The 12,358-nt window shown below is 41.6% G+C and overlaps 1 protein-coding gene across 2 annotated transcripts in view; it reads right to left on the bottom strand.

Moving 5' to 3' along the window:
- The window catches only part of LOC136886476 (retinol-binding protein pinta-like), a 62,092-nt gene that overhangs the window by 37,971 nt on the left and 11,763 nt on the right, over nt 1-12,358 (bottom strand). For both annotated transcript variants that reach the window (XM_067159273.2, XM_067159272.2), the window contains exons 2-3: nt 5,645-5,786; nt 863-1,022 (exon numbers count right to left, since the gene is read on the bottom strand). In XM_067159273.2, the coding sequence (XP_067015374.2) occupies nt 863-1,022; nt 5,645-5,786 (302 nt within the window). The remainder of the gene's footprint in view (nt 1-862; nt 1,023-5,644; nt 5,787-12,358) is intronic.

Here is a 12,358-nt window from a genome sequence, read left to right as displayed (position 1 = left end):
TCTCTTATTCTCCTTTTTTCTCTCTTTATATTGTTCCGTAGTCTCTCACATTCTTCTGGTTTCCTTTCGCTTTGCACTTCCCACACTCTTTCATTAACTCCAGAATATCTCCAGTGATCCAAAGTTTTTACACTGCCTTTTCCAGTCTCCCAAAGCATGTATCAGCCATTTGAGTTATTTCCTTTTTAGTATTGTCCCATTTCTCCTGCACATTACTTCCTGAATCTTAACACCAATAAAGTTCAATTTCAAACGGGACCTGTTAATCCAAACAAAAAGCGTTCGGGTGAAAGGTGACAAATGAATAATATTATGCCTGGCACCGTTCAGAAGAGCGAAATAAAATGAATGCTACACACCGCTGACTTAATCGTTAACGTTAACGCTACTTAGTTAACGAACTTGTTACAGTGTTCTGCAAAACACGATTTCCATAGCGCCAAGTTAAAATCTTAACTAGGTGTTAACTAACGTTCCGTTAGCGGATTTTTAACAGTGGTTGATGAAAATGACCCTAAGAATTTATACAGATTTCTGACGTAACTCCCCTTGATGTTCTCTTCAGAACCCGGTTTTTAGGTGTATGCAAACTAATTTGTTTATTAGGAATTGTCCTGCAATCCGCTCTTCTACAATGTATCAAGGGTAACCTAAATTCTAGGGGTTCTGATAGCCGTGCCTATAATGTTTATGCAAATTTCATAGCGGAACTGTTATACAGGTAGTGTATTCTTTTTTAGTAAGTTTGCATTGTAAGCTATTAGCCCCTAAACATCCGGATGCTGATGGATTCTATTAATGACATGCTCAATTTCAATCCTCGTGCAAAAGTTTGTTCTTCATCAATCAGGAAATAACTCACCCTAACTTGAGCACCTCTTGTATTTCTGGGTCCATGGGATCTCTCTTGGAGAAGTATTCTGGAAGAGCTGTTCTCATTGTGTAGAACATGTCCAGCTTCTCTTTGGTTCGCTCGAGGCTGAACTTACAGCCGCGAAGGAAGGCGATGAGGAACTGATCATCTGGAATATATGTATCAATGTTATCAGAGAGCATTTTTAACATTTCATGTAATAAAGAGTTTCATGCGGTATGCTTGTGCGTTCTGTTCGTGTGTGTTAATGTACTGTGTAGAGTTGTATAAAATGAGTTTTAACTTGGAAATAAAGCGTTTTCGGACCCATGTCCATATAACGTACTTTCTTCTCCTAGGTGTGAGGAATATGTTCTCAAAGTTTGGACATGTCTTATAGTTACACCCTATAGCAAACTCCCAATGATCCAACTACGGATTATCCGGCTTTTTGCATACGGTACGTGTGAACGGCATGCTTAAAATTCGAGCGCACTCTCGGCTGAAAGTGTGCTGGCGGCATGCTTTGTTCGGGAACTAAACATTGTTGGTGGTCTGCAATAGCATTCATGGTTACGAAGTGAAAGAAGGTGCTTTTAACTTGTCGTGTATACAGACCTCCCCAAGCGTCTAACTGGTGGACTGTCAGATAAGCGGCAGCCGGAACTCGATCCCACAGTATCGAGAAAGGAACAACCCAGTATAGGAATATTAAGTTGTATTAAGGTTTACCTTGTAATGTCATGCAATTATTTTAATGCTATTATATTTTATGAATTCAGTAATGAAGGAAAATGTTCTAATAAACCAGAGTAGGGAATGTTCTTGGTCAGGTGTTGAGCTTGCTCCACATCTTTCCGAGTACAGATGTTTGTTACTGATAAACCAATGTTTAAGTAGACAGTACAAGAGTACGCGACTTCGGCCGACGAATGGATCAAAGCCAGTGTTCCCAGTACAGGGATTTTCCAGCCAAGACAGAGAAGTAAGAGTACAGAGTAAAAGATGGAGGTATTAGTGTCCTGAAGACGATCAGAAGGCAGCACTTAGCAGGGTAAATGGTTAGGAAGGGACTGACCTTTGCTTTACTGTGGGTGGATAAAACACGAATTCAAGATGGCAGGGGGGATCCTCGACAGTGAATTTGCATACAGATGTAAGAAAGGTGCTGCAAGTCAGGGTTGAATTTTGCGGAGAATTAGAGGTTAGTGGACAGGCTCCTGTCAGGACAATATAATGATAACCTGTATATATTGTATACAGCCTAGTTGTCATCGTTCTTCTATAATAAGGGGCAGCATTTTTGTACTTAATGTTGTTATTTCGGGAGTTTCGAGGCCAAGTATGTACATATCTACCTCCTTAGAGGACCGCTCGGCAGGAAGGACAGTATACCAACTTATAACGGTTGGTGACCAACCACAAGAACGTCTCACAGGACAGGTAGGTCACGATAAACTTGAAAACAAAAGCTTGAAATGAATGAGAAGTTCGAGAAGGGAGAAGCAGTAAAGAATTTAACGAATGACTTCGGTACTGGGGTTCAAACAGGTGCAGACATTATAAATAGCAAACGGAAACTCTCAGAATTCAATAAAAATTAAAACAGTGAAGCAAGATGCTGCTAAATTTGAAAACATTCGTACTTGCATACGAAATAACTTCAATGAATCTCGGAAGCAAAAGAACATTACCGATTATTTTTCGCTGAAGGACAAAATCTGACATTTTGTGTACTTTTTCTACCACAAGTTTTCTACAAATAATAGACGTTGTAAGTCATTTTTATTGGCCTACTTTATTGATAAAAGTAGTTATTGAATCTGTTAATTGTTTGACATTATTTCATTTTCAACGCTATTATATTCTCTGTACTATTAAACATTTCTATGTGCATTAAAATGAACAAAACCGTATTATCCGTGTGAATTTGTCCGTTGAATAACCCGGATAAAAGTACAAGTTTTCTGTACATAATTTATATCTATTCTGCATTGTATTATGAGGCGAGAAATTTGGAAGGTAAACATTTTCTATTTTTCTCTTTTTTTTAAATTGATAACGTAGTTAATTGTAATTTTAAGAGACAAAAAGTGGTATAAATATCAACCTGATTATAAATACGCACAGTGGACTGTTCAATACTCTTCACGCCGTCTACTTTATATTTCTTCTGTGCCTTTCTCAACTCGGGTGGAAACTCACAGTACAAGAGTAATTTCGCGCAAAATTCTGGGTTGTTTCAGAATTCTCTTTGTTTTCAACTTAAGTGTTTATTTATTCAAAACTGTTCTGCGTTTCAGTAGTAGGCCTATATAGTTCTTCATCCTTGGCTTTTATTACTTTTAATTTATATGTAGTTACTGTTACCTGTAGTTCAGTATTTGTACATAGTCTAAGTTTGTGGATAGTTACGCTGTTAAAATTTGTAGTAGTTTATTTATCAATGGAATTCTGTTCCTAGTCAAGTGCAATAGAGGGACAGCTGTTCCTAACCTTGTAGAATAAATAAATTGTCGTTATCTGCCTGACTAATATTTAATCCTTACTCATACTCGATGATTTCCTGAAAGTTTCAGAAGAATATAATGGAAAATGTGCAAGACAAAATACTGAAATATGTAACAGTGTGAAAACATCCAGTGAAGGCATCAACGTTCCCTTTTTAAAAAGTATTGGTTCTTTAGAATGATAGTAGAGTGAAAGAAAATGAATTGTTTGAAGAAGAACTGCAAACAATAATTCTTGAATTGCAAAATCGATATTTTGGGTGGAAATAACAAAAATTTCAGGCATGGCTCTTTTTAACTCTTTACTGCACAGAAAATGTCCTTATCTGGTGTCCCATCATGTACAGAAAAAATCAAATTCTTTTCTTAATTACACATCAAAACTTTGCCATTATAATAGAAAAATATGACACGGAGTTAAAATAGTTTTGAGTTAAAAAACAATAACACTGTTTCAAAAGTGTTGAATTAAGCGAAAATGACATAACGGAAAATTACTTATATAACAGGTAGCCCTTTGATGGTCACTAAGAATCCCTACATAGTTCATATTTTTATTTCAAAATAACGGTCGGCCTCTGAGGTGTAGTGGTTAGTGTGATTAGCTGCCGCCCCCCGAAGGCCAGTGTTCGATTCCCAGCTCTGACACGAAATTTGTAAAGAGTTGGAGGGCTACAACAGGTTCCAATCAGCCCCCGGAGGTCAGGGAGTTCGACTCCTACCTCAGCCATCCTCGAAGCTGTTTTCCGTGTTTTCCCACTTTTCCTCCGGATAAATGCCGGTATGGTACCCAGCTTAAGGCCACAGCCGCTTCCTTCCTTCTTCCTTGTCTATCTTCCCATCCAGCACAAGGCCCGTGATCAGCAAAGCAGGTGAGGCCGCCTGGGCGAGGTACTGGTACCCACTCCAGTTTATCCCCGACCCAAAGTCTCACCCTCCAGGACACTTCACTTGAGGCGGTAGAGATGGGATTTCTCTCTCAGTCCGAGGAAAAACCAACGCTGGAGAGTAAACGGATTAAGAAAGGAAGAAAATTAACAGAAATGGAATCCATCAAAAGAGATCCAACAAGGAAGTCTACAGCAAAATAGAGAAAATTACCGACACAATCAGAAAAAGACGGGCACGATTTTACGGTCATCTGAAAAGAATGGACGGAAGAAAGTTAACTAAAGAAATCTTTCACTGTTTTGATTCAAACCCCAAAACCACAATTCCCTGGTTTAGAAATACCAAAGAAGACCTGCAAATGCTACATATCTCAGCTGAAGACGCCCTTAACAGAGATCTCATCCGCAAGAAAATATTGACGAACGGGCTAAACCGAGACGAGCAACCGAAGAGAAGACACGGTGCCCCTTGGACAGAGGAGCGTAAGCAGGCCCACTCACAAAGAATGAGGGAAATTTGGGCTCTAAAGAAGGCCAAGTTCAGTGTCAAATGCAACAAGACTTAACGTGGTCCTTGATGGCCCCAGCGAATTATATAATAATAATAATAATAGCAAAAACTATAATCATTAAGTGATCACTAAAAATAAAACTCCTAGAAGTAAAATACAGCGTGTCATTGACCTAGCCAGGGCAGCGAGAGTGGCGTTGTGCAAGGTCAACGGGCTGGGTATCCAGTTGGACTCGCGCCAATGACAGAGGAACAGTTTTCAAACACATCACATTCCATGCTTGGCTGGAGACAGAAGAGGACTTAATCAAGATAAGTTCCAGATTTCAAGTTCATAAGTATTTAAACAGAAATCTTTGTACCGTATGTTTTCTTTTTCAGGTACTTTATAAATTAATTACTCAAAATTAGTTTCGAAAGACTGAAAACCTAAAATTTATCAATGACCTGAGTCGAAACTAAAACTAGATGGGTTCAAATATTACATATTTACATATTAGTTCAAATGACCGAAACTGGGTGGTTAGAACGGTAACCACCATGCATGAACAGGTTGTTATTATTGCTAACCACCGTACTGCGAAACGTTAAGGCATTTGGGAGATTTTCTTTCGTTACGCCACGCCCCCTGACCTTGCTAGGTTAATAACACGCTGTATTATACTTTTATGAGTTTTGTTTTTAGTGCTCCCTTTATTATTATACTTGCCTCTATTGCTATTATTATTATTATCGTATTATAGTTATTTTCTAAATAAGTAGGACGACTCCACTAGTTTTTCTGTGTCCTCTAACCATAATCCTCGTCTGATAAGCTAAATAGAACTTGTATCTTAATACAACACATATATACACAGGAAACCTGATAATACAAATATACCTGTTCTTGTTTTGAGATGAGGTTGTTTTTTGAGCCATTCCTTTATGTGCTCCAAGTCCTTCTCCACTCGGTTCGGATCTTCACCAAGCTCTTTCTTTGCTATTTCCTGCAACTCGGGAGAAAGAGGTCTGATATCCGCCATCTGAAAATATTAGAATATATCTTCATTTTAGAGAAGAGAGAAGATTACTATCAGATTGCACAACACAGTATCAATTACCCGGAGCCGGCGTGAACACTTCCGTAGCAACCAGCGAAATGAATGTTTTATCTTCCACTTTAGCCCCAGTGCCAGCGCCATCGCCCAGTATCGGTTATACCCAACGAGCTAGAATAACACAAAGGGGCTGTATGCCTGAGGTCAGCGCTCCCTGCGGAAGCAATTTGATAAGGGGCAGCCATGTTAACGGTTGTCAAAACAAAGCGAATTATTGCGAGAACATATGTTGAGGTGACAGGGAGATAGTGCATGTCGATTTAATTTCCAAAGTTTTCCTAAGTTTTAAGAAGTAAAAAGATAGATTATCGCTTTCAAGAATGCCACCCGTATACTCAGCGCACGGTTGTACTAATCGGAGTAATAAAACAAAAGATATACGGTATTTTAAGCAAGTATCACTGAATGATAGCCGGCCCCGTGGTGTAGGGGTAGCGTGCTTGCCTCTTACCCGGAGGTCCCGGGTTCGATTTCTGGCCAGGTCAGGGATTTTTACCTGGACCTGAGGGCTGGTTCGAGGTCCACTCAGCCTACGTGATTAGAATTGAGGAGCTATCTGACGGTGAGATAGCAGCCCCGGGCTAGAAAGCCAAGAATAACGGCCGAGAGGATTCGTCGTGCTGACCACACGAGAAATCGTAATCTGCAGGCCTTCGGGCTGAGCAGCGGTCGCTTGGTTGGCGAAGGCCCTTCAAGGGCTGTAGTGCCATGGGGTTTGGTTTGGTTTTTGTTACTGAATGATAGACGAGATTCCTTTTTGCAATTTCTGTTTGTAATTAAACCCATTTTATTGTTTACACAGTGAAAGTACGGATAGCCACGGTAATTGTTCGTCGGATTATGTTTCAGATTTCCTTTAAAGAACAAAGAATTAACGTAACAATACGTTGTGAGGACGAAAACAGGTAAACAGTAATCCAGTCAATACAGTCGCTTATGCTCTGTACATTTCGAAGATAAGTACATGTATGAAACAAATGACTAACGGTGATTACTGGCAAATGCCGTTCCAACCCTATTTAATTTTCATTCACATTTACAAAGACAAGGGAGCGCTCACCACCAAGGAAACGTAACCACGAAAAGTCACCTATGGTAAATACAGTATTTTACTGCTATTTGTGAAATGTATGCGGCTTTGTTGTAGATGTCAGTTGCAATGGTATTCAAAACTAGGCTACACTTCAAAATGGAAAATTTTCAAGGTTACCTTTCAGCTAGTAAACTCAGTATGATATGGTAATGGGAAAAACATGATATGCCCGCTACATTATAATAAATACTTATATTAAACAATTATAGTGGTACAATACTCATGGGCCGCCTTTATGGTAGAGTGGTTAGCGTGAGTAGCTGCCACTCCCGAAAGCCCGGATTCTATTCCCGGTTATGCCACGAAACTTGAAAAGGGGTACGAGGGCAGGGACGGGGTCTACTCAGCCTCGGGAGGTCAACTGAGTAGAAGTAGGTTCGACTCCCACCTCAGCCATCCTCGAAGTGGTTTTCCGTGGTTCCCCACTTCTCCTCCAGGCAAACGCCAGGATGGTACCTAACTTAAGGCCACGGCCGCGTCCTTCTCACTTCCTTGTCTATCCCTTCTAATCTTATCATCCTCCCACAAGCCCCTGTTCAGAATAGCACGTGAGGCCGCCTGGGCGAGGTACTGGCCCTTCTTCCCAGTTGTATCCCCCGACCCAAAACCTCATGCTCCAGAACCCTGTCCTTGAGGTATTATTATTATTATTATTATTATTATTATTATTATTATTATTATTATTATTATTATTATTATTATTATTATTATTATTATTATTATTATTATTATTATTATTATTATTATTATTATTATTATTATTCCCACAAGAACAATGTATAGCGGCCATCTTGCCCATTAGCCCCTGCACCAGCTCCCTTGACCAGTACCGGTTATTCCCATGAGACCAATGTATAGCGGCCATCTTGCGCATTAGCCCCTGCATCAGTTCCCTCGCCCTGTATCGGGTATTCCCTTGAGGTAGTATAGGTAGGATTTCTCTCTGAGTCCGTGGGAAAAACCGCCCTGGATGTTAAATAGATTAAGAAAGAAAGACAGTACTCATGTGGATGCAATACTTTTAAAAATATGATCAGAATGAGGGCGTAACCTATTGTAGGTCCCTATAATTTTAAGGATTTTGTCATAAATATTTATGTCCACGGATTTTGTTGTAATTTACGTTTAAACACAAGAGCCAAGCAGGGTAACGCTCTTGTTCCGATTTCGAGGCCTATTCGTACGTCACTGTGCGATGATTTCGAACTACCCTAATATTATGAAGTGGCGGTATTCGCCTTCGGCAACGGTCTTTAATTCTGCCCCAGTGATTATAAAAAGCGTATTTTCTACACTTTTCGTAATTCAAAGGCCTATGCCCCCTTGCTTGTGTGACCACAGGAAACAAGGCGGACGTCCGTTCTATTAGCTTCACCCAGGCAGCGCTTCCGCCTCCCTATATTATTCTAGCTCGTTGGTTATTCTCCTAAGACCAATGTATAGCGGTCATCTTGTACATTAGCCCCTGCATCCAGCTCCCTCGCCCAGTATCGGTTATTCCCATAACAGAAATGTATAGCAGCCATCTTGCACATTAGCTACTGTGCCAGCTCCCTCGCCCAGTATCGGTTATTCCCATAATGCCAATGTATAGCGGCCATCTTGCACATTAGCAACCTCTGCCAGTTCCCTCCTCAAGTATCAAGTATTCCCACAAGAGCAATGTATAGCGGCCATCTTGCACATTAGCCCTTGTGCCAGCTCCCTCTCCCAGTATCAGTTATTCCAACAACACCAAAGTAAAGCGCCCAAACTGGGCATTATCCCCTCTTGCCAGTTCCCTCCTCAAGTCTCAATTATTTCCACGAGAACAAAGTATAGCGGCCATCTTGCCCATTAGCCCCTGCACCAGCTTCCTTTACCAGTATCGGTTATTCCCATGAGACCAATGTATAGCGGCCATCTTGCGCATTAGCCCCTGCACCAGTTCCCTCGCCCTTTATCGGTTATTCCCATGAGACCAATGTATAGCGGCCATCTTGCCCATTAGAACCTGCACCAGCTCCCTCGCCCAGTATCGATTATTCTCGTGAGACCAATGCATAGCGGCCATCTTGCGCATTAGCCCCTGAACCAGCTCCCTCGCCCAGTATCGGTTATTCCCATGATACCAATGTATGGCGGCCATATTTTGCATTAGCTCCTGCACCAGCTCCCTCCCCAAGTATCAGTTATTCCGGTAAGACCAATGTATAGCGGCAATCTTGCACATTGCCTTCTGTGCAAGCTCCCTCCTCTAGTATCCGTTATTTCCATAAGACAAATGTATAGCTGCCATCTTGCACATTGCCTCCTGTGCAAGCTCCCTCGTCCAGTATCGGTTATTCCCACAATACCAATATATATAGCGGTCATCTTGCACGTTAGTCCCTGCGAGCTCACTCGCCCAGTATCAGTTATTCCCAAAAGACCAATGTGTAGCGGCCATCTTTCACATTAGTCCCTGTGTGAGCTCCCGCGCCCAGTATAGGTTATTCCCATAAAACGGATGTATAGCGGCCATCTTGAATATTAGCCCCTATACCGTCTCCCTTGCCCCGTATCGGTTAGTCTCAAAGGACCAAACTATAGCGTCTATCTTGCACATTAGCCCCTGTACCAGCTCCCTCACAAAATATCGGTTGTTCCCATGACACCAATGTATAGCGTCCATCTTGCACTTTAGCCCCTGTACCAGTCCCCTTACCCTTTATTAATTATTCCCAAAAGAGCAATGTATAACGGCCATCTTGCACATTACCCTCTGTACCAGATCCCTCGCCCAATATCGGTTGTTCCCATGACACCAATGTATAGCTTGCATCTTGAAATTTAGCCCCTGTACCAGTTCTCTTACCCATTATCGGTTATTCTCATTAGACCAATGAATAGCGGTCATCTTGCACATTAGCCACTGTGCCAGCTCCCTCACCCAGTATCGGTTATTCCCATAAGATCAATGTATAGCGGCCATCTTTCACATTAGACCCTGTGCCAGTTCCTTCGCCCAGTATCAGTTATTAACATAACACCAATGTATAGCGGCCATCTTGCACATGGACTCACGCGCATACGAAACTCACTTAATGAGCAGTGAGTAGTTCATATGGTAAAGCACTGGCCTTCTGACGCGAACTTGGCCGGTTATACGATCTTGGCTCAGTACCATGGTATTTGAAGGTACTCAAATATGTCAGCCTCGTGTAGATTTACTGGCACGTAAAATAACTTCTGTGAGACAAAATTCCGGCACATTGGCGTCTCCGAAAACTGTCAAACGTAGTTAGTGGGAAACCGTCAAAGCGTGTGCTGGATGTGACTGCTGTGTTCTTGTCGTGATTTGCTTGGCATGTATTCTCTAAATCACCCAATAGTCTGCCACTCCCCAGACAAAGGTCTCGCGACTTTCAGTTATTCTTTTAAAATGTAGCAGGGGCAAAAAAATATGTGATTCAGTATTTATTAACTCAAATGTTGTCCAAAGATCGTGCAAAAATGTTTGTGGACGTGAAAGATCAAGTTGTAATTCGGCTGCATTTCTAGATACAGAGCGACTTACATAATCCCCTACCCTATTTCGTCTGATAGCTGATGGGAAGGTGCCACAACACTTTAAATGTGAAGGCACTCTGCGAGATTCACTTACCAAAATTTACCAACAAATAGCAAGTTACTCTTTGTTAGGCTCCACTTTTGCTTGTTTTTTTTTTATCATGCATTCGTTCAAGGGTCAGTACACAGTGCCTCAGGGAGTGGTGGTGTAAGTGTAATTTCTCTAATAATCCTTCTGCCTACAAAATCTTCGATTTTCATGTACAGGGCTTCTCAAACCTTTCGGGTCAAATTGAAACAGGTGATAGTGGGTCCAAAACCGATGATACTAAGATAGGGAACCTGTGGTCGGAAATTGCATATTTATTGTGTTATGGACATACACAACAATGTAGTTCATAGTAATGGTTCATAGCGAGGACCACCAGTCTCAATACGTGCATGACTACAAAGACAGGCAGCTTGGACCTTAGCAAGCAGGTCTTCATCCGTTTCTACAGGGAGTTTCATACACCAACGACTTGACGTAATCCCAGACGAAAAAGTTCAGAGGTTTGAGATCCGGCGATCGCGCTGGCCATGGGACAGGACCTCCCCTTCCCGCTAAGGCGTGTAGAGTACGTTTGTTTGGTGAACAGGGGTGTAAGATGTCTATCAGCCGCTGCCTGTTCCAGTGTACAACTGACACCCAGGATTTTTGCGAGAGTGCAGGAGAACTGCGTGCGTCGTTGCAATACGTGCATTGAGACGGGCGGTCATCACTTTGAACAATTACTTGAGCTACGTTGTTGTTATGTAGTGTACTCTGTGTACTTCCATAACACAATAAATATACATTTCCGACCACTGGTTCCCTATCTCAATATAATCTGTTGTGGACCCACTATCATCTGTTTCAATTTGACCCAAATGTTTGAGACACCCTGTAGATGTGATATGCATTTGGGAACTAACAATTAATTCAAGTATTACACGCACATTGCGAACAATACCGTGCGCAAAATATTACTGACTAGAATATCAGACGATCTAATGCACGGGTATCGAAGCTTGCCCGCCGTACGCGTAGTGCTCGTGCTAGGAATACCTGTGCACGAGGGCGCAAGTCGCTTTCCCTCACTCGGCTTGTACTTCGCCACGTTGCTGACTCAGAGCTGAGCACGTCTAGCGGTGAGAGGCTCCTGTTACAAGTTCAGATCTACAATGGTTAAAACATTCAGCTGCACAGGCCGCTATACATTGATCTTATGGTAATTACCGATACTGGACGAGGGAACTGAAATAAAACACAAAGCACATCACAACAAATAATCAAATTGATCAAAGTAATTTGCTAATATGTGTTTTGTGTTCTTTTGTATCAATACCGTTACTTGGGAAGATATCCGCTTCATGGCTAAATGGTAAGCGTACTGATCTTTGGTCACTAGGGTCCCGGGTTCGATTCCCGGGAATTTTAACCACCATTGGTTAATTTATCTGGCACGGGTCTGGATGTATGTGTCGTCTTCATTATCATTTCATCCTCATCATGACGCGCAGGTCACCATCGGGCGTAAAATCTAAAGTCCTGCACCTAGCGAGCCGAACATCTCCTCGGACACTCCCGGTTCTACAAGCCATACGCCATTTCATTTTTTCACTTGGGGAGATTGCACCTTTATGCAAGCCTATTTTCCTTTGTTTAATTTTATGAAAACATAACGATTTGCCACAGAAGCGATATAGTAGGGGCATTATTCTGTTTATTAATTGTTCATAGGACAGTTGAGCATGTTGAGTCCCTAAAATATAAAAGTCGTTTATTTTGCATACCATGCATTATGACTATATTTAAAGTCATTAATTATTTTCCTGGTGCACGGTGATTACA

Source organism: Anabrus simplex, chromosome X, assembly GCF_040414725.1.
Source record: "Anabrus simplex isolate iqAnaSimp1 chromosome X, ASM4041472v1, whole genome shotgun sequence".
In the NCBI taxonomy this organism is placed as follows: Eukaryota; Metazoa; Arthropoda; class Insecta; order Orthoptera; family Tettigoniidae; genus Anabrus; species Anabrus simplex.
The sequence above is the reverse complement of the archived record's forward strand: the minus strand, read 5'-3'. Positions and strand labels throughout refer to the sequence as shown.